Raw genomic sequence first — 21,153 nt, forward strand, 5'->3', positions numbered from 1 at the left:
GGACTGGAATTTTTTTTTTTTACCTTCACTCAAGGACATTTTTTTTTTTCATTGCTTTTAAAGAGAAAAGAAGGGAGAGGGGAAGAGAAACATCAATGTGAGTGAGAAGCACCAATTTGTTGCCTCCTGCACATGGACCTACCAGGGACCCTACATGCCTGGACTAGGAAGCAAACCTGCAACCCAGGTATGTGCACCAACTGGGAATCGAGCCTGCGACCCTTCAGTTATGGGAAGGTGCTCCAACCACTGGGCCCCACCAGCCAGGGCAGGACTGGAAATTTGAATTATTTCTCATAATTCATTAGGTGATGAATTGTGGTGCTTGAGCCACTGACGGTCACATTGCGCATTGAGCAACTGCATGCTTTTGAAGATAATCAGCTGAGGTTATAGTCTGTGACAATGGAGTAGATTTTCTTTTATGTGAAAAATTACTAGCTATACTGGTAACAGCACTGAATTATAATTTCAGTCTGTATTTTTTAAAAAGATTTTTACATTTAGTTTTAGAGAGAGGGGAAGGGAGAGAGAGAAACTTCAATGTGTGGTTGCCTCTCACCCCTCCCCCCTGCCACTGGGGACCTGGCCCCTAACCCTGGCATGTGCCCTGACTGGGACTGAACTGGTGACCTTTGGTTTACAGGCTGGCACTCAGTCCACTGAGCCACACCAGTCAGGGCTTCAGTCTGTGTTCTTTAAAAAAAAATTACAAACTCTTGAAACTGATTTAATAGGGCAATATCCCAAGATATAAGAAGAGACAAATGCCCAAAGTATGGAGGCCTCAAGAAGGAGATTCGCAAGGAGTCTGGGGCAGCTGAGCCTCAAAAGGCCTCCTCGAAGCTGCCGCTGTAACCGCTGCCACCCTGCAGCTGAACTGCTTTGCCACGTCTTTCCTCTTCACTGTTCGGCTTACACTAAGCATTACTCTCTGCGGTGTTGGGAAGGAACAAAACATGGGTGTCGGGCAGCCCTGCGTTGGGATCCTGATTCCACCTGGCTCTGGGATCTTCTCAAAGTCACTGTAAAATGTGGATGTCAGCTACTTCCCAGGGCCGTTGGGAAGGACTGGATGAAACGGCCCGGGCAAAGACCACTGTCAAGTGCCTGGGACTCCACAAGTGTGACTTGTTCCCTGTGGGTGAGCATAGCAGAGTACTTCACTTCCAGTACTCTGTGATTCATCATGACACCGTCAGGCCCATTCAACGCAGCAAATCAGCAGAAGACTTCAGCTACTCTTACTGTTTTTTTTTTTAAATGTCATATTCCATTTGAGTACTAAGCATGCAGGTAGGTATCGTGGAATGCAACAAGTGAGGAAAAAGAAGTGAGCGGAGGAAATACTGTGTGAAATACCGCTGCAACTCACACAGATGAAACAGCCGCTTGGCTGCACAAAGAATTACCACTAAAACATTTAAAAAGAGACTTAACATAGGAACAAGCTATTTTAATCAAGCAAAAACAAAGTTATATTCATTATTTCTAAAAATAAAATTAGACTTTTTCCAACCCTTAACATCTGCATTTAATAATATCTTCTAACCAAAATACAGATGCTAAAACAGCAAATTACAATATATCTTGTACAGCATACAGTTATGTCCACTGTTTACACTTACTTTAATTCTAGTTGGTCATAGGTACTCAATGCATACTTAAACATCACTCATCATAAAGTTTTCACAATTAACAAAAAATCTGACAAAGCTGTCTTAAAACGGCTCTGCTATAAATTGTATAGAATATACAGAATTACAAAGTCAAGTATCTTTTTATCAAAATATACACCCCTCCCTGAAACTAACACAAGCTGTCAACATTTTAAACGAATAATACAATTATAGAAAATATTTGCAAAATTATTTTTTCATGTATAAATATTCTGCCATATTTACTTTGGTCTAGAATTATCAGCATACAAGTCCACTTTAAAAATATCCACATGTAAGGGCTGGGAGACATCACTACATGTAATAGAATTTTATATTTGGAGTTACCTCAAATCAAAGTGACTAAAATACACAATTATTTTTCTTGATTAATAATCCTAATTGAGATAAAACAAATTAGTAGATCACAGGATTGCTTATTCGATATTCTAATTATCAATTCAAAAATGATTTTCATAAGCCCTTTGTGACAATCTCTTTAACAAAACCCAAATGAATAGTGCAGGTATACATATATACAATGTATAAAATAAAGTCGAATTCGCTTGCATTTTCTTCTATTACATAATACTGTATGTGAGTGAAAGTAGATGAACAAAAGATGAATGCAGATACAATATTGGGGTTACTTAACAGCAAAGTACTACAGTATTCAAAGGTCAGCTTTGATCATGTCCATCTCTGGGTGTGTAAATGCTTTCTTGCCCACCCAAATCCATAGTAAGTCTTCTTCATGGTGACATCACAGTATTTGGAGAGACTGGAGTCCTGTGAGCTACTTCTTCATCGTGGTAACCTTGCAACGTCAGGTAACCTTGGGTTTCCATCTCTCAGATCCCACGAACACGGATGGCTGCAGGCTGCCCTTGAACCGGTTTCCGGATTCTGTCCATACTGGTGTTCAAAGGGTAGGAATGATTTCTCTCTGCCTCCTATCACAGCAGTTTAAAAAGTAAGACTCATGAGTTCCAGCTTCCCAGGAACCTAGTCCCGACGATGGAGTGTCCTGCAGGGCAATTAGACTCTGAGGGCGGTGTTGGCGGTGCGGGTCAGCATGGAAGAACACTGTGAAACTTAAGTGGGCGTTTTAGCGAAGGGGCTAGATGTCTGCAAACATGAAGACAAGGCATCTGACTTTGTGGATATATTTGAGTGACGTGAGTGATGGAACCTTATCTCCCTCATGCACATTTTATCTCCCTCTCCACCCCCAAACAAAGCTACTATTTGATTCAAGGAAGGTCATCATCCCTTCCAGTTGCCAGCTCAAGTCCTTCATGGGTGGGGCGGGTGTGTGTTTCTGTTGTCCTTTTGTTTTATACTAGTACACACTTGTGGGCTGCGTGATCCTCAAGGAAGCTAATCGTGGAAGGGACTAGATTTTGTGTCCCTTTCAAGTGTCTGGGCACTCACCACTGTGTGCATGCCTTGCGCTAAGTTTCCTGGACACTCCTTCAGTGGAATAGGAGGTGTCAGGTTTTACTTGAACCCTTGAGACTGGTTAAGTCTGTCTGGAACAGGCCTCCACATTTATGGCCTTGTGATGGATGGAAGACTGCGGGGAGTTTCAGAAGAATTTGACCCTTCTTCATTTCCTGAGGTGAGGCCATTGCAAAGTAATACACAGCACAGGTAACCACAGGTAAATTCTGGGAAGGCTTTCCCCCATAGATAAGGCGTGACCTATGTTTTCTGTGGCTTGAATAGACCAATTCAAATAACAGCTCAGCCATAACTTCAAGAGAACAGCATTCCATCTAAAAGCATACACATGCTCTTAAGTCATATTCAAAATGCTTTCTACTGGTTTTTACATCAGTCCTCATTATTTGCAGACCTATTGCTCATCATTATAATTCTCTACAGGGGACATGGACAGTTAAAAGTCATAGTGACTTATATATGTATTTTACAAGGTTTGTGTTGCAGAAAAGTAGTTCTAATATATGAATGTTCTACTTAGGTTACTCATTTCACACATATTTTTAGCTATATTAAGTATTTAATATGTATCCATTAAATTTAAACAATTTTCAACAGTGCAGAAGCTGAATGGGAATGACTGTTACAGCTCATTTACCTTTTAACTTATGAAGATGACATTTTCATGGTGTCTAACCCTTATTTTCTCCAGTGACTAAAGACAGCTTAGCAGCCAGTTCCTATTAGCACTTACCAGAAAGTTTTAAATTAGGCTAAAATGAAACTTTTTCTCCCACTGGCAGAAATACCACAGCTAAGAACTTCATAAACTTTCACAAGATACTTGGGATATTGGCGAAGTCAGCTATTTTGTGTTTGCGCACTTTGCAAGATGTTAACGCTAAAACCCAAAGCAGGTATTAGGATCCTCTTTCTGGAATTTTCACAAATGAGATTTTCGTTTTTTACAATTCACTCCTTCATGACTGTTATGGGAACAAAACTAAACTTAAAAACAAAACCAGAAGAAAATAGCTAACTAAAAAAGAATAATAATAAACAAACCCATCAACTTATATTTTTGAAGATTTTTTTCCCCCCAAGTATCGCCGCTCAAAGGTTTCCAACAATGGTTTGTACATTATCCTTTTGGTCATTGTCTTCTGAGTCCATGAACTGTGGATTCTCCAGCGGGTCTGAGTTTTCCTGGTACACATCACCTTCTGATTGCTCCCGCTGACTCGGGCTTCTGAACAGGTGTTTCTTCTGGTGCATGCCAAGGGCAGCAGCTGTTTTGCAAATTTTGGGGCACTGGAAGCAGGCGAAGCCCTTACCGTTGTGCTCCCGAATATGCCTTTGCTCGTGATTCCTTTTTGTGGAGAGGTACAAAAAACTCTGAAAGCAGAACTGACAGTGGTAACGCTTCTCACCAGTGTGGATTCTTTCGTGGATTTTGAGGGTCTCGTTCAGCGTGAACGCCTTGTTGCAATACTGGCAGATGAACTCCTTGACGCCCAGGTGGATGCGTTCATGCTTCTGTAAGTTTCCCTGCACGGAAAAGCACCGCCCACAGGTCTTGCACTGGTACGGCTTCTCTCCGGTATGACACCTCATGTGCATCTTGAGTGTGGACGGGCTCTGGAACTGCTTGGCGCAGAGCTCGCACGCATACGGCCTGGCGGTGACGTGCCGGTGGGGCCTGCCTAGGTTTCCAGCCCCTGAGGCCTTGTCTCCATCGCAGAGCTCACACTGCAACTTGGGCATCTCTTTGTTTTCTTCTTCTTCAAAGGCCTTCTCCTGCGGAGCCTTCCCCACAGCGCAGTCCAGTTCTGCGGGGTATTTATACTTACTGCTTGGGCTCCTGTTTTCATGTTCTTTCCTCCAGTTGACTTTCCTCATTTTTCGCAACTGCCTGGATTTCTTTTTGGGTTTGTAGTTGTAGTAGGGGCGCCACGGCTTGTCGGTGGAATCCTGGTCACTTGCGTCATCGAACATTTCGCTCATCTCCACGCACTCGGATTGGCAAAGCCCGAGCGGGCTGTCTCTATTGGTTTCCGGTTCACTCTCTCGTGGCAAAGTCTCTTCCTGCACTTGATACTTGGGTCTTCTCCCTCTTTTATAGAACAGTTTAGATCCTAGGATGTGCCTTTTCACAATGGCTTCATTCCCAATTTTGACTGTTATTTGGCAAAGAGGTGCGACGTTGCTGTTCGTGGAGGTCCCGGGGAGAGCAGGCTTTGCGATGTAGGTTTCAATTTTACTGGTTTCTTTAATGACATTTGTGGTTTTGCTCAATGACCCTCCAGGGTCAGCAACATAGGTTGATTCCTCTGGCATTTCTCCCCTGTTACAGGGGATGGTTTTCTTTTTCTCCTTAATGCTTTTGGGTCTGCTGACCACTCTCCCCACTTTGTCTGGCTCAGGTTTGCTGTCCCCTTGCCCGGGCTGACTGACGGGTGGACCTGAAGGGGCTCTGTGGTTGGTGCCCGACATGGCAGCCACAGAGGCGCTGTGCATGATCACCGACGAAAACTGGCTGCTGTGCACAATGACCGAGGGCGCTGAGCCACTGTAGCTGATCACGGAGGCTGAGTTCTCACTGCCGTTACTCAGAGGCAAAGTGGGCACATTCCCAGCCGGGAGGTCCGAACTGACAGCGTTTTCAGTGGAAGAAACTGACACCTCTGTTGAATAAAAGTTATTGTCAAGATCAACTTTCAAGGCCTCCTCTCCCCACTTGGTCCCCTCTGCGTTTTGGACATTGGCAGAAATGGGTCTGTCCCGACATGTGGATGTTTCCAGTGGGACGGCTGGACTGTTGGTCATGGTGTTTGCACTGTCTTGGAAATTCAGAGTCGGTAATTCAGAGCTGCATGGATTCTGAATAACATAGGGACCAGGTGCAGGCTCATTCATCTGACTGTTTTCTCGAGCAGTTTCATAGGAAGAATTTCGGTAGCTCTTATAAGGAGCCCTCTTGCATTTCATAGGCAGTAGCCTGTAAAGTTTATATGGATAGACACTAGGTTTCAAGCCTCCATTTGCGGTTTTTTTGTTGATGGAAAGTCTATGATCTATGGCATGGAAAGACTTCTGATGGTTTTTGAGTATATAGTAGGTCATGAAAGTTTCAAGGCAGAAAATGCACTGATACCGCCTTTCTCCCGTATGCCAAACCTCGTGTCTTGTCCTGTACTCAGCCAGTGCGAACACTTTGTTGCAGTAATGGCAAGGGTACGTTCTTCTCCATGAGTGGACATTTGCATGTCTGCGAAGGCTGGATAAAGTCACATAACTACGCTTGCATACAGCGCAACTGTAGAGCATTTGCCCGTTAACAAATTTAACCAGGTGGTCCATCTCTGGCAAGGTACTTCCAGTACTGGAAAATTCACCAAGCCTGTTCCCAGATAATAAAGACTCTGGACCTGTGAAGGAAGCTCCGTTTTGTCCAATGGTGGGATAGTTTTCTAGAAAGCGTGGATTCCCGCCCGGAACGGGCACATGGCTTGACCTCATGCAGATCTGCTCGTGCCGATCCAGCCTGTTTGGGGTGCTGAACTGTTTGTTGCAGTACTTGCACACCAAAGGCTCCTGGGTCGGCTTGTGCAGCTGCATGTGGGCGCCGAGCAAAGTGCTACTGTCAAAGGATTTGGAGCAAGAGCTACAATTGTAAATGAGAGGTGGAACCTCCGCCGCTGGCGGCCCAGGGACGTCAGAGGACTTGTTTTCATCCTCCCTGGGAAGAAGGACCTCACCTTCATTGTTGGGAGACTTTGAACCAGAAAGAGCGGCAGCTGGCTGTGGACTGCTTTCCTGATGAACCTCCACGTTGGTTACTGGTGGGGGTGGCATCTCTTCTGTGGTTGGTTCGGAATCCTGGGGTGTGGAAAGCGTCTTTGGCTTCCGGCATGTTTTCGGTTTTGCGACAAGAGCTTCACTGTTTTCTTTCCCTGTTTTATCAGGTGAGCTGCCAGCACGTTCACCTACAGGCTGACTCCGGTACGCCTCAGCCACGGAAGAAACGGCGTAGGAGTGCTCCGCCAGGGTGCGGACAGGCTCCGCCTCGTGACAGACATCAGTCCTCTCCAAGCAAAGGCTCGTGGTTCTCATGGAGTCAGAGACCTTTTTGAAACTTGCCCTCAAGTCCAGTGGGGAAAACATGTTATTACTATTTTCCGTTTCAATGATGGAAAACGCATTTGTGATCCTTGGCCCGTTAGTGATAGCTGGTTCTTCATGTCTTTTTTCACTTTTTTCTTCTTTAACCACTCCCTTTTCAGTAATGCAGAATACATAGGGGCCTGGGGAATTTGAGAAGCTGCGATCGGTCAGATCTTCCAAGAAGGAGATTCCCAGCTTTTTTCCTGCAGCTGCAAGATCAGTGACTGTTTCCTGTCTCTTGACGACGACTGTGGAGCTGTAGATATAATTAAGGATTTCTGTAAACACTTCGGCTTTGAGATCATCCAGCTCCAGGACGTGGCTGGAAATACAGATTGTATGGCTCCAAAAGATATTTTTGAAATAAAGGCTTGAAGCAGCCAGGACATTGCTGTGGGCTTTGAATTTGGTGTCTTCCACAATGATAGTGACATCACATAAAATGCCCCGGATGCGCTGCTCATTTAAAATGGAGAGCACTGTGTCACTGTGAAAGTCGTCCTTGAGGTCCCTGGAAAGGGACATGACTGTCATCTGAAACAGAGGAGAGAAATGGTCAGAGACTCTTCCCCAAGAAGCCTTTTTATTTCCAGATTGTTTTCAACCTCTTTGAAGACAATCTGTGTATGAAAGGAGACGTTCTTATCCCATTCTTATCTACAGGACTTGGAGTCCACATGAGAAGCTAAATCTATATTTCGCTCTAGTCTGTTTCTCACGCTGTTGCTAAGTTATTACAGTTGGAAGGCCTCTCAGAACTCTTTCTCCGAAGTGATAGCTATATGCACACGTCTGAATTTGGGGGGAGGAGGCCCCCCCCAAGTATTAAGGGTCTCACCATCACTCATGGCTGCTGCGTGGAACCCCTAGAACTGGGCAGTGCCACGGTCCCACCACAAGCCTCTTGCCTATTTTCAAAGACAGCCCTGATGATCTGATCCAAACGCCATTCATAAAGCAGGAAAAGGATTTCTAAAGAGTTTCCCTAAGTAAGAAGTACCTGTATGCAAAGGTGTTGCCTGCTCACAGAAGCAGCAAGGTCTGGAGGACATTTCATTTCTACTTTGTGGTTTTCGAGGGTCTCTCAATGGAGAGTCACAGTCTGCATGACCACGTCTGACCACCGGGGGCGCCCATCCCATTCCTCCTCTGATTTCCCTTTTCATTCAAGCCAAAGTTCCTAAGTAAAGCCAGCCAGCCAAAAGAGACTAGGGTTTTCAAAAAGAACTCTGAGAGGTACTGACAGCAAACAAAAAATGAAACTAGGACAGTATGTTTCCGAGTCCACAGGCTGAGTCTCATCACAGGTTCCTAAATTAGCACAATTTAAAGGCACAGTGAGTGGCTTGTTCTGGTCTGAGGACCCTATGGCCGAGACTAGTTTCCAGAGAGCAGTTCTTGCTCTTCTCTATGTGTGTTCCATAATCAGCCGGGAATGGCCAGAGCCGACCAACTAATATTCCTGTGAAGAGCGGTCCAAGGCAGCGGCTTTTGTACTTACCGACAATAAATACATGGTACATTAGTGACCTAAGGCACAAGTGAAATTGAAATTTGACCCTTCGTGGGTGCGATGCATTCTGTCCTTTCTATTATCTTTCATTTTTAAAATTCTAACATCAACTCACTAAACTAATTTCACTATACACTAATATATCACTCCTGCAGTTAAAACAAAATAAAACCAACCAACAAAAAACCCCTCTGGTGGACAGCATATACAAACCAGATACTCATCCGGTCTCTCTGTCCCTTGTCAAGTGGCACCAAGAGAGCCACACGACTTGACGCTGTTTCTTTAACTCGCAGAGGCAATGTCCTCCTAGCACTGGAGTGTAATATCGAGCGCACAGCAGTTACTCAGGTGGGGAGACCAGATGGCCACATACGGAATCTCTTTTTACCGTTTTTGTGAAACTATTATAAGCTGTGCCCATTATGTTATTTAGCATCCTTTATTTAAGGGTTCATTTGATAAATTCTTTTATCTCATTCAGCCATAAGACAAAGTATACTTCTACTAATAAATTCTCTAATTCAGATAATGAGAATACACTCCCCAAATCTCTGTTAATTCTCGAGACAAGTTCGAATGGACTTCTATTATCAATGGTAGTGGCCACTGTGAGCCTGGGTTTCTGGCGTGACAACTGTCTGGTGCTTCTACTCTTGTTTACTCTGCCTTTAATGGTCATCTTCCACAGCCTTTTCTAGAACTCTGGGGGGTTAAACCTATAAATAAATGTGAAATGAAATGACATCATTACTGCGTCCGCTGTGCCCCTGAAGAGAGGAAGGGCCACACCTGCACAGATGCAGGAGTGTGGCCTTCACTGGGTTATACATCAATAACAGACTCTGCTGATGTTTCTTTTGCTTTCCTTGAGGTCTCTCTGTTCTGAGCTACTTTTCTCCTGATTCACATATTCTTACCCAGTTTGGTTTCTGTAAGATTATTTCAATTCTTTATCCAGCCTGACTGGATAGTCTCAGATCTGGCAAGACACATGCTATGTGGTTCAAAAAGGCGGCTTCCATTTTTGCGTAGTTCTATGCCAACGTCCTCTATTTTGTCCTTCCACCTCACAATTACCGCTTGTCCCAAAACATCCCACTTCAGAGCGCTTTAAACCTCCCACGAGGCTCTGTCTCTACTTGGGAATACAGTATTTCAAATCAAGCTAATGTAAATACTCTAGGGTGTCAGATTATAAGCCCCACTCACTTCTGTGGGATTCTCTGATTCTTCTCTTAGATTGTTCAGTTAGAATGGTTAGCAAAAGGCCAACTGTTAACACTTAGTAAGATCTTAGTTTTGCAGTTAGAATAACATCTATTGTAGAAAGCATCATTATAGGTCATGAGAACATCCTCATAACTTTGGAAAATCCAAGCATGACATCTTTCAGGAGACTCTACCCTGTGAGACAGAACCCTTCACAAATCACAGTTACTGGGTGGCACCTGGATGTGCCTTCTTGGCACACACAAAATAACCTTCATTCCTGCATCACTTTTACCCAGCAAAAGTGTTCATGACTGATGTGGTCAGACTCAGTGCTCAGAGCTGGAGGGACTGAGGGGAGCACGGCAAGCCTCTGCCCTCCAGGAGCTCAGAGTCCAGGGGAAGAAAGAGGACTGGCAGCTGATGACTGGAGGCCATGATGGTAGGCCTTACACTAAAGATGTGTACAGAGTGTCAGAAGATGAAGTGACAATTTATTATTTGCAAGGGTCCTGGAAGTCTTGGCCTCAGTGAGCACACGAAAGACAGGTGTGGGAAGGGCAGTCTAAGCAGAAGGAACACTGGGAAAAACCAACGGAAAATGAGTGTACTGTACGCAGGGACTGATGAGTAGGTGCGGGGAGGTCAGGAGAGCGTGTGTGCACCCTCTTCTGTCCCCAGTGCCCTCGGCAGCACCGGGCACACAGCTGGCCTCAGCACCTATCTCTGGAGTGCGATGAGCTAGGAAAGGAAGGGTCAGCCCAGGCCATGATGGGCCCTAAAGGACTCTCACAGTAAATTTTATGCCGCAGGCAACAAGGAATCACTGAAAGGCATGAACAGGGAAAAAAACCCACCCAGGCTGCAGCATGCTGAAGGGATCAGAGGGAGGCAAGCTGCACGCAGGAGACCAGCTAGTGAGGCCATGCTGGGGTCCAGGTAAGCAGCAGCCCATCCGCCCCGGAGCGAGCGCCTGGAGACGAGCAGATGGCCGCACCCTCTGCCGAGAAGGATTGGGGGGTGGTGGTAGCTGAACTCAAAATATACTTTAATCCTCTCAGTCAATATTTACTAAACAACTGCTAAGGACAAGGCTAAATGCCACAGGAAGACCAGAGCTCATTCCTCCTGTGAACAGGTGTTACTGAATAGCTGCTATATGCTTTGGGACAGTGGCTCCCAAACCTGACTATGCATTAAAATCAACTGGGAAGCTTTAAAAATAGTATAGATTCCCCCAAGGCCTGTGGTGTAGCAGGGGAAGTATGATTTAAAGGAATGGAAAGTCTTCACTACTTCTAGCACCCACCTCTCCAATCTCCACAGCGCCCTTTACCTAAACCACCTCGTTTTGTCATAAAGAGCCTCCAGACCACGGGTCACCAGATGACCTCAGAAGGTGCTGCAGCTGAAAGCCACATTCTGCTTGTCCAAAGTGCACAGAAGCCACGGGCCCGAGGCCTGCAGGCCAGAGGGAACACACTGCAGGCCACGGGCAAACCTGGTCCCCGCAGGTTTTGTTTGACGCACACAGTTTTTGGAGCCATGTTTTGGAAAAACTAATGTTGGAAAACAGTAAGATTTAACATAAAAATCAATATACCTTTTCTTCAGAAAATAGGAAGATAGGGCAACAATGTGGTGGCCGCCTGCCTGGCAAGAAGAACTGGGGCCTCGCAGCCGTGCCCCATCACAGCCCCCGTCATCACGCACGGCTGCACAGGCATTTCACGCCCAGTGGCTGCGTGCAGTGACATCACCGGCCTGGCCCATCAGCCAGTTCGGTCCGTGCAGCTGATAAAAACACTAAATAAGACACTGATGGACCCGCAGACCTCACTGGACGTCCTTACTTTAAGGACAGCCCCAAAATTAAAATGAAGAGTTCTAAGTGAGCTCATGGGAGAGTCATTCTCACCAAAACAGTATGCTTTGACATTAAAAAGTTACGTGAATGACCTCTTCCCTTACATTTCTTCATACAGAGTAACTTGAAACAGAAGTCTCAGGCGCTTCTGCCAACGAAAAGCTCACGACTGACTTCAGAAAAAAAATCTAAGTTGCAAAGAAGATGAGACTTAATTCACACGTAACTTTCTAAAATGCTTTCTAAAGAGCAAGTTTCATGCAACGCATTCACTGTTCTCAGTAGTACTGCTGTGATGGAATAAATGAGCACAGAAAAAGCTAGCAGAAATGTTACAGATGCAAAATATTTGGGTGAACTAATGTTAAAAAAATAAACCAATTTGTAATTATATAACTGTGCCCATCTGACTTACATTACTATTTTCCTGAGCTTGTATTTCAGCTGTGATAGATTTTAACGTTAAGTCTTCTGACTTAACAGACAAATATCCAAATGTATGTACAAATAAATGTGTGACTTATAAACATATGAACATATACTATATATAACTTTATAAGCACATAAAATTGGGTGAACATATAGTTTAGCATCCAAAATGGGACACCTGAGAGAGGGGGTGCAACAACAAATAACTATGCCAGAGAAATGGGGTGTGAATGTTTATCTTGTACTTATATATACAAATGTATAAGCAGAACAGAAACCTCTATATAAATTATAGTAGTAGCTACATGTACGTTTATATAAAGTATACTTTATGTATGTAAAATGCTTTTAAGAATTTTATAAATATCTGATAAACACACTTTACATAAATGCCACTGGGAAATGCTAGCTGGTTAGTATATCTGCGATCTGCAGCTGCTTGCGTCTCAGCCGTACTCCAACCGTGTATTAAAAACCACATGTCCACATAGTGTAACAACGGGCACTTAAAAAATGACTTTTCTTCACCAGCTTTAAAAATATTAAAGTAAATCCAGGCTCATGGTGAAATACTCCAACAGGACAGACGGGCATCAAGGCAGAAAGCAGGTGGCCCCTTCTCCAGCCCCACGTCGGTAACGCCCACAGCAACACAGCACACGCACTCCCCGGCCACGGAAGCTCTTCCGAGAACTCTGGAAGATTTCTACATTCCATCTGTAGGGAGCTTCAGGAGGAAAACTGCATTTCCTCCAGAGGTTCTTCTTCTACCCTAGCCCCTCATTCCTCTGCCCGGCAACCCCTTATACTTACTCCTCTCAGGTGACACCCCATCGTGGGCCTCCCTGCGCTGAAATTTCTAGATTTGGGCTCCTACCTTTATTGTAGCATGCAGTATGGTACACTGGTTCAAATGAACGTCTTTCCCTATGGACACCCTGAGGGCAGGGCCATCCAGCTCATCCCCGTGGCCTCCGCCCCTGGAGGGCAGGATTGAGGATGATGAGCAGGGAGGAGCTGGCTCCTCAGACCTTGGGCAGAAAATGGCTTCACATACAACTTACGTATTGGGATTAGACAGGTTCCGGATTTAAAGCTTTAAAAGTTACACCTAGATGAACCCAAATTCGACACTATAGAGAGTAAAATTAGTAGGAGAATACAATTTAATTCCTGTCCATTTCCCCCCGCCCCCCCAAGTTTCCTTCTAATCTGGCAGTTCTCACAGTGTTTCATGGACCTCTGGCTCTCCCCAGGCCCTTTCAGCAGGCTTGTGAGGTCGGTAAGTAAATAAATAAATAAAACTCATAACACTAGAATGACATTTGCCTTTTTTTACTTTGCTTTGCAGGCCAGCACTCAATATACTGAGCCACACCAGCCAGGGCTCATTTTGCCTTTTTTTTAAAAAAAAAAACTATGCAGACACGCATTAATGGTGCAAGAGCAATGAGGGATAAAACAGCTGGCATGGCAGCAGGCATGAAACCAGTAACGCTGAGATGAAGGAGTAAAAATGACTGATTGTATCAAATCTCGACCCTTGAGCACACATCCTTTTGCTATTCTGTGTGATAAAACACAGAAAGCGCTTCCGACTCGCACTGAGAAGCACTGACCGCTGGGAGGAAAAGCGCTTGGCTGGTTCTCTGAGCTGTGGGCTGGACTAGCCATTTTGTTTTTAATGGAACACCATTTTTACTGAGAGAATGACTGAGAGACAAACTACGGATGTATCTGATTGAGTTATTCAGACTGGGTATCTGGGCAAACATTTTCATGAAAATGGACTAAGTGAGCCTGTCATTTTAAGGAAGTAGCCCTTTTGTTGCCAGTAATAAAATTAGACTTCCACGAGAAAATTAGTCTGGAGGAAAACTGTACCCACTACCATGAGCTTGACACTTCTCAATACCACAGACAATGATTTCTCTAACGAGGCTGGTGGTGAGGTTAATGAATGTAAGTTCTGGATACGGGGAAGATATGCATAGCTCAGCGAACCACTATTGTCCGAATGACCGATGCTTATTGTTACAAAAAATGATGCTGGGCTAAAAGGTATGAGACAGGCCAGTGGACTTAAATGTAACTAAGTGCTCAGAGTTCATCGATACAGTTTCAGACTGCATGTTGCAAATAGCCTTTAAGGAATGGCCACTCCTCAAGTTCTAGTGTGCTATCAAAGAATAGCTGCGACTAACTGAAAAGACTATTACAAAACTACTTCCTTTTCCGACTACCTGTTTGTGTAAGGCTGGATTTTCTTTACATACCTCAACTGAAATAACAGATCACAACTGAATCCAAAAGCAGATACGGAAACCCAGCGGTCTTTCTATTAAGCCAGACATTAGAGATACTTGCAAAAATGCAGAACAATACCACTTTTCCCACTATGTTTTTCACTTTAGAAAGTTATTTTTAAAAATAAAATGTTATTTTTGTATCATACCACTGCATTTTATCATAGTAATTTTTCACAAGTTAGTAGTTTTTAAATTCTTGTTTAAAATTCTGAATATGGTCAATCCTGATAGGTATAAATCAGATAAACAAAAGCTCGTTGGCTCCGCAATGATTTATAAGAGTGTAAGCGGTTCCAGGGACCAAAAAGTTTGAGAACTGCTGCTCTATCCTGTAAGAAAATGTTCAAACTCATTTTTAAGGACATTATTTACAAACTAGTTTACTCAATAAAATAAATCAGGTATAAGCCTAAAAGAACTAAAGACAAAGTGAATGAAAGTGTGGTAACATACAAGGAGAAATCCCCAGGAGACTGGAGAGACCGAGGAATGGAGAAGCACAGACAGACACACCCGCACTCACACGGACACACAGACACTCTGCAGCTGTCCAACCCTCCAGGTCTGAGTGTTACAGTCAGGCCTCACTCCCCAGAGCTCTCTCCAGCAAACCCTGGAGGCCTCAGCAGAAGGGGAGGGAACACGAGGGCCACCAACCAACCTGGAATCTCCTGCCTCTTCATGCTGCTCTCTGGCCCCCCAACGATCTCACTCCCCTAAAAGTTATCAGTCTGGCCCTGGCCACTCTGACCTTTGCACCTGCTACTTCTCTCTGCCTCCCTCACCAGCCCCCTGGCTGTTTCTTAAAGAAGCTGGGCACGCCACGCCTCAGGACCTTTGCACACGATGTTCCCTTCGTCTCACGTGCACATTCTTACTGGATCTCCACCTGCTCCGCACCATCAGGCATCACGTTCGTGGTGAGGCCCAGCTCAACCGCCTTATGTAAAACTGCAGCTCCCCACCCCAGCACTTACTGTCATACGTAGGTTCTTGAAAACTGCAACTTTAAGCAAAATGACATATAAGGAAACCTGTTTTACCCTAGACTACATGATATAAATAAGAGTTACGTTCCCACAGCACATTTCGGATCGCAAAAACATCACCCGACTTCTAAATAAAGACCCGAAACACTTCTAACATCAATCATTCAAATAAACGTGAGCTATACATACATTTAAGAAAGATTTATAAAAACAAGTAAAATTATTTTCCATGCCACTCATTCCAGTTCTGGGTGGTGGGTGGCCAGAGCCTCTCCCGGCAGCTCAGGGCACAAGGCGGGACCCAGCCCTGGACAGAATGTCCTTCCATGGCAGGGCCACTCGGACACCCACTGCCACCCACACTCAGATGGGGATGATGCAGACACGCCACCTCACCTCACGTGCCCATCTTGGGATGTGGGAGGAAACGAGCCCACAGAGAAAACCCACACAGACGTGGAAAGAGCGTGCAAGCCCCGTACCTACAGAGGTCCCAGCCAGGAACAGGACTTTTTTCCTCCTCAATGTCATAACAAAACGACCTTACTGGAGGACCTGCTGTCCTTGAATCTGAGCATGGCTGAAAAACCAGGGGGACCAAGAGTCCTTTCCACGCTACACTCGGGTGAAAGCTGTTCCTTCATTTGCAGGGCCGCTGCCCATATTCTGTTTGTGCCGCCTGTCACTGCTGGCGCCCTTGCCTTCCGCGTCTCAAAGGTTAGCAGTGCTGTTTGCTCTGATGGTCCAAACCATTCACCTATTAAATCAGTCTCCTCCCCGCTATATCCTGGATACTGCTTTTACTATTCTGGGATTGAACTTGAAAACAACAGAAACGGATTTTTGGCAATGATCTGACCAACTAATTCCCAGTATTTCCAGCTTAATTAAATCTTCCCTCCCCCAATTAGTCAAGGCAACTTTACTGAAATGCACAGACGTCAAAAAACTTAAAATGGCAGTTTCCGTATAAATTCTAATTCTCACAATGCAAAGAAAAAATGCTGAAAAATCTCTTTAAGTTGTTAGCCAACATATCTACTATGTAGAACTTTATAGGGCTTGTTAATAAAATTTGGTGTACTTTCTCTAGTAAATTTTTAAGGCGACGTACAGAGAGTGAAGTAACCCTACCCAGTGTAATTGTCAGTGAGAACTAGAAATCGCTTACTCAAGGCCACTGTCCTGGGCCAGACTAAAGCCCATTTTTTTCTGAATCTTCTGATCACAAGGAGAGGCCGAGAGTCCTCCTGCAGCCCCCTGGCACTCAATTCCTGATGCACGCACGTAGTAACAAAACCGAACAGACAGAGCAGCTTCCTCCCTCTCTACTGCGAGTCTTCTTCTATAAAAAGAAACTTAGAAATAAAACCCAACTAAAAAAAGAACGCACTGTATTAGGATACTGACCTGGAATCCTGCAAAAGTCAAGCTCACAGCGCATTTTGGGCTGGTGCGAGGCCCATACCGCAGTGGAATCTACTGCGGGGCCTGCTGCGCCCTGTGGAAAGTTCTCTGACAACGGACACTGCTTCAGTGACCCGGCTCCACCTTCCCACACGTCTTTGCAGTACACTCTCTCAGTCCTGTCGGGTGTGCGTCACACTGCCCCACGTGACTGGGTGTTAGAAACACACGCGTCAGATCTCGAAAACAGATTACAAAACAGAAGCCCTTTATAGGGTTCGGCTGTGTCTAGGAAAAGGCAAATCCTCTTGACTTGCCCCCTAAAGGGAGCCCAACAGGGGCAGAGCTGCATTTATCAGACTTTTGCACTTAAGCTATCAGATTCAAGAAGGAGTAAGTAATAGGACAAGGGAAATTTGTTTTTCAACTGAAATTCAGGCCCTTGGAAAGGCTAAAATCAGGAAGCTGTTAGACTGCGTTCAACAAGCAGGGAGGCTGGCCTGAACTACCCTACCTGAATACATTATTTTGAAAAGGTAAACATTCGCTCTCTAGGCTTGTAGTTGCGTGCATACAGATTGTGAGAACAAGTATTACCAGATTCGTGAATGATGCAGTGTGTCCGGTTAAATATTTCAGGTTGCTTGCTGGAAAGATAAAAGGAGGAAAAGGTCCCTGTTTCCTTTTCCTTATTGCAAACACAACAGTGTTTCAGGGTAGCCCATGTACCTTGGGTTCATCTTAGGATGAAGCTTGCCTAGCCTCCCGCTTGCTTAAGAAACCTGGCAGACAGGCTTAGAGTTTTTCCCTGAAGCCCTGGAGTGATGTAACCATTTCTTGTCTCAACCAAATTCCACTGACATGCCGAGCCCCTAATGCAGAAGGCTTTTGTAATCTGAATGCAGTGGGGAGGGACCCAGTTACCAAAATGACCAGGACACGATTCCTGTCCCTTGGAACTTTTCATTTTGGGGGCAAGCCATAAACCATCCACCCACTGGTTTCAAAAGCCACGTACTGCTTTCTTGTGAACCTAAAGTTGCCAGCGGGTTTCACGACTGTCCCTCTCGGCTGACAGCTACCTCACAGTGAGGGCAGAGGGAAGGACGGTTGTACATTTTGGCTTCTGCACAAGAATGAACCTCCCGCTAGTCGCAAGGACGGGTTATCCTAAAATGGACAGAGTACCGACTGCTTCTTTGGTGTTAAACCATCTACCTCCACCTCCCAATGCACCTGCCTTCTCCACCCCCAGTGCTCTGCACCCTGGCTGTCGGGGGACTCCTGCAAGGCAATGAATCCACTTTAGATTGGTTCTTTCTGGATGAATCAGAACTGGGCAGAGAGGAGTAAACGAGATAAAAAGCATAAAGTGTAGTGCTTGACACATAGTAGGGGTTTAATGAGTGTTGGCTGGAACCAGCTTGAGGACTGGCTATGTCCAGCTCAATTGGTGGCCGTGGAGAGAACTGCTTATATAGCCCACACTTCACGCAGTACACAGGACGATCTTTTAAAAACACAAAAGAGATCAAACCGAGCCCGTCAGTGGCTTTCCCGAGGAACTCGGATAAGCTGGACGCCCTTCACTGTGCACTGTCCACAGGTCTGCAGACTCCCTCGCTCCCTATGGCCCCACTCTCCGCGCTCGCCACACAGGCCTCCTGCTGCTCACTGCACTTGCTGAGACTCTTCCAGCCCAGGGACCTTCACACACACTGGTTCCAGCACTGCGGATGGCTGGCTCGCTCTCGTGCGTCAGGCCCAGCTCAAATGTCACCTCAGAGGGACCACCCGTCTCTCCATTTGCTCTGGCCTTTACCTGCCCTCACATCGTCTGACTTACTTCCTCCACGCCACTTAACCTCCACCTGCAATTATCCCATGTGTTTGTCTGCATGTTTACTGTCTACTCTGCCCACCAGAAAGTAAACTCCAGCAGGAAAAGGACCTTCTCCGCCCTGCTGACCACTGCATCCCCAGGCCACAGCACATGGCGAGTGCTCAGGAGATGTTTACTGAACAAACAGTGGAGTGGCTATGCACGGAAAGCACCGATGAGGCTCACCCTGGTTAAAAAAAGCAACCTGCCCTGCCTTGCCCTGCTCGGCTTTTGTCTTTTCCACAACACTCGCAACATTCCAACGGAGCGCACAATTTACTCACTATTCACTGTCCACCTTCCTGCTGGAATCTAGGCCCCACGGGACAGCACCTTTGATTGTCTTCACTGATGTCTACGAATGACCTAGAACAGGTCTGCCACTTAGCAGGCCCCCCCCAAATGTTCATTTACTACGTGAACAATCTGTACGGCAAATAGATATGTTTTTGCAAACTAGCATTCTATATGGACAGGCACCATACAGATCACCATTGCACTTTTCATCTGTCAGAATTTCCCCAGTCAGTTTGGAACACAATTGCTTTTATCTGATCCATTTCAGGCCATGAAGTATTTCACACAGTAATTCATTTAATCCCCCTTACAGTCATTCAGACACATAAAATGGAGAACTACTAGGTATTCACAAGGTTAAATGAATTAACAGAGTCTGTGCCCCATGCACAGAAGCTGACCTCGTTGAGCCCACAGCCAGGAGTGGGCGGCAAGCCCAGGGAGGCGCCTGCTCACAGCAGAGCTGCACCTGCCGATTTCGGAGCGCTGCTCGCCCCCCGCACTCTGCTGCCTCACCTGCACGTGTACGTGCAGCAGGAGTGAAATCAGAGCAGCTGACTGCTCCCAGCACAAGACGGTCCTGCGCCGGGTGCAAACTGCAGGCTCGCTGCCCAGGATCACCACTGCAGAAGCCCGCAGCAGGAGGGGACCTGGGCTGAGATTCAAAAGCTAGGGCTGTGGGGGCGGCCAGCCCGGGTCACATGCCAGGAAGTCACTGGGAAATGCTGCCTGTCATGAAGCAGAATGTTCCAGAGAGGTCCCCAAGAAGGGTGGTGGAGGGCTGGCGTTGAGGCGAGCGGACCCCTGCCCAGGGGCAGCAGGCACCAGGGCGACCTGAGCACTGCTAGCTGATCGGCTTTGGGCCTGGGGCCCCTCACAGCTGGCGTTCAAGGGGCCCCCTGAACACGCAGTCAACCGTAGTGTCGCTCCACTGCTCGGAGTTTGCTTCACATCCAACACCAAGGCCTTTATGCTATACCCACATGTTATCAACTTAAAATTGATAGTATTAAAAAGACACTTGATTTTTAAAAAAGTTTGTTGCCAATTCATTCCCAGAATTCAGGAGACAAAGGTTAAGGACTTGCTCGGCCAGGATTTGCTAATCTCAAGTGAATTCACATGCCTCCCCTCCCCCACCACAAGTATTTAGATTTATCTTCTCATTACTGTCCTGGGAATGATGCAGTCTCAGGCTCAGAGGCCCATTCTGGGGACTGGTCAGTCAGGGTGCAGCAGGAGAGTGCAGGTATGAGCATCAGGGAGCGCCCAGGGAAGACACTCTCCAGTGTGGGGCCGACTTTGGGTAGGAGCCTTCTCCATGGCAGAGGGAGGGGTCTCCCGCTGACGCGAAGCTTGTTAAAGCCCTACAGCCAAACTCAAGCATCTTTACCAAGGCTTGTAAGGTCCTCTGACACATGTGTGCTTTTACCACAAGAGAATCAATCCTGAGAGGGCTGAGGCTGTTTACCACAGCCTCCCTAGCTCCCAGCGCCGCACTGGGCACATACCAGGTACTCACAAGTTTTTATTAGATAAATGCAAAAATAAAAAGCACCCAAATGCTAAGCTTGACCCACCATACTTGGCACTGTAAGCAAGCTTTCTGGATCAAGGTCAGAAAGGTTAGGTCAGTGTGAACTGCCCTGCTATTTTTCAACTATGCTAAAAAGGGGAAATACATTTGATGAACATAAAAAAGTCAAGAAGGCTGTTCTGACATGGTAAAAGGAAAAAGAAAACACACACACAAAAGAAACAATCAACACTGCTAGCCTCAAGCTAAGCTGGATCAGACAAGCCAGGGCCTTCCACTGCCCACAAAGTTGTTACTGTTCTATCAAATTAAAAATTGAAACACAGCTTTGAAACACTAAAAATTGTTTACTATTACTGTTTTGGCTCAAGGGAAGGAAAACAGTGCCCTGGCTGGGTGGCTCAGCTGACAGGAGCACTGTCCTGTATACCAAAGGCTGTGGGTTC

At 45.8% G+C, this 21,153-nt stretch overlaps 1 protein-coding gene across 15 annotated transcripts in view; it reads right to left on the reverse strand.

The window, feature by feature from the left end:
- Positions 1-1,839: 1,839 nt before the first annotated feature.
- Positions 1,840-21,153, reverse strand: part of ZBTB38 (zinc finger and BTB domain containing 38) — a 73,159-nt gene continuing 53,845 nt past the window's right edge. For 14 of the 15 annotated variants that reach the window (XM_053929490.2, XM_045192129.3, XM_053929485.2 and 11 more), the window contains one exon: positions 1,840-7,799. In XM_053929490.2, coding sequence (XP_053785465.1) covers positions 4,215-7,799 — 3,585 coding nt within the window. In that variant the 3' untranslated portion in view covers positions 1,840-4,214. Of the gene's footprint in view, positions 7,800-16,994; positions 17,150-21,153 lie in introns of those variants that run through there. The other variant, XM_024556404.4, reaches the window with a different exon arrangement.

Source organism: Desmodus rotundus, chromosome 8, assembly GCF_022682495.2.
Source record: "Desmodus rotundus isolate HL8 chromosome 8, HLdesRot8A.1, whole genome shotgun sequence".
Taxonomy (NCBI): Eukaryota; Metazoa; Chordata; class Mammalia; order Chiroptera; family Phyllostomidae; genus Desmodus; species Desmodus rotundus.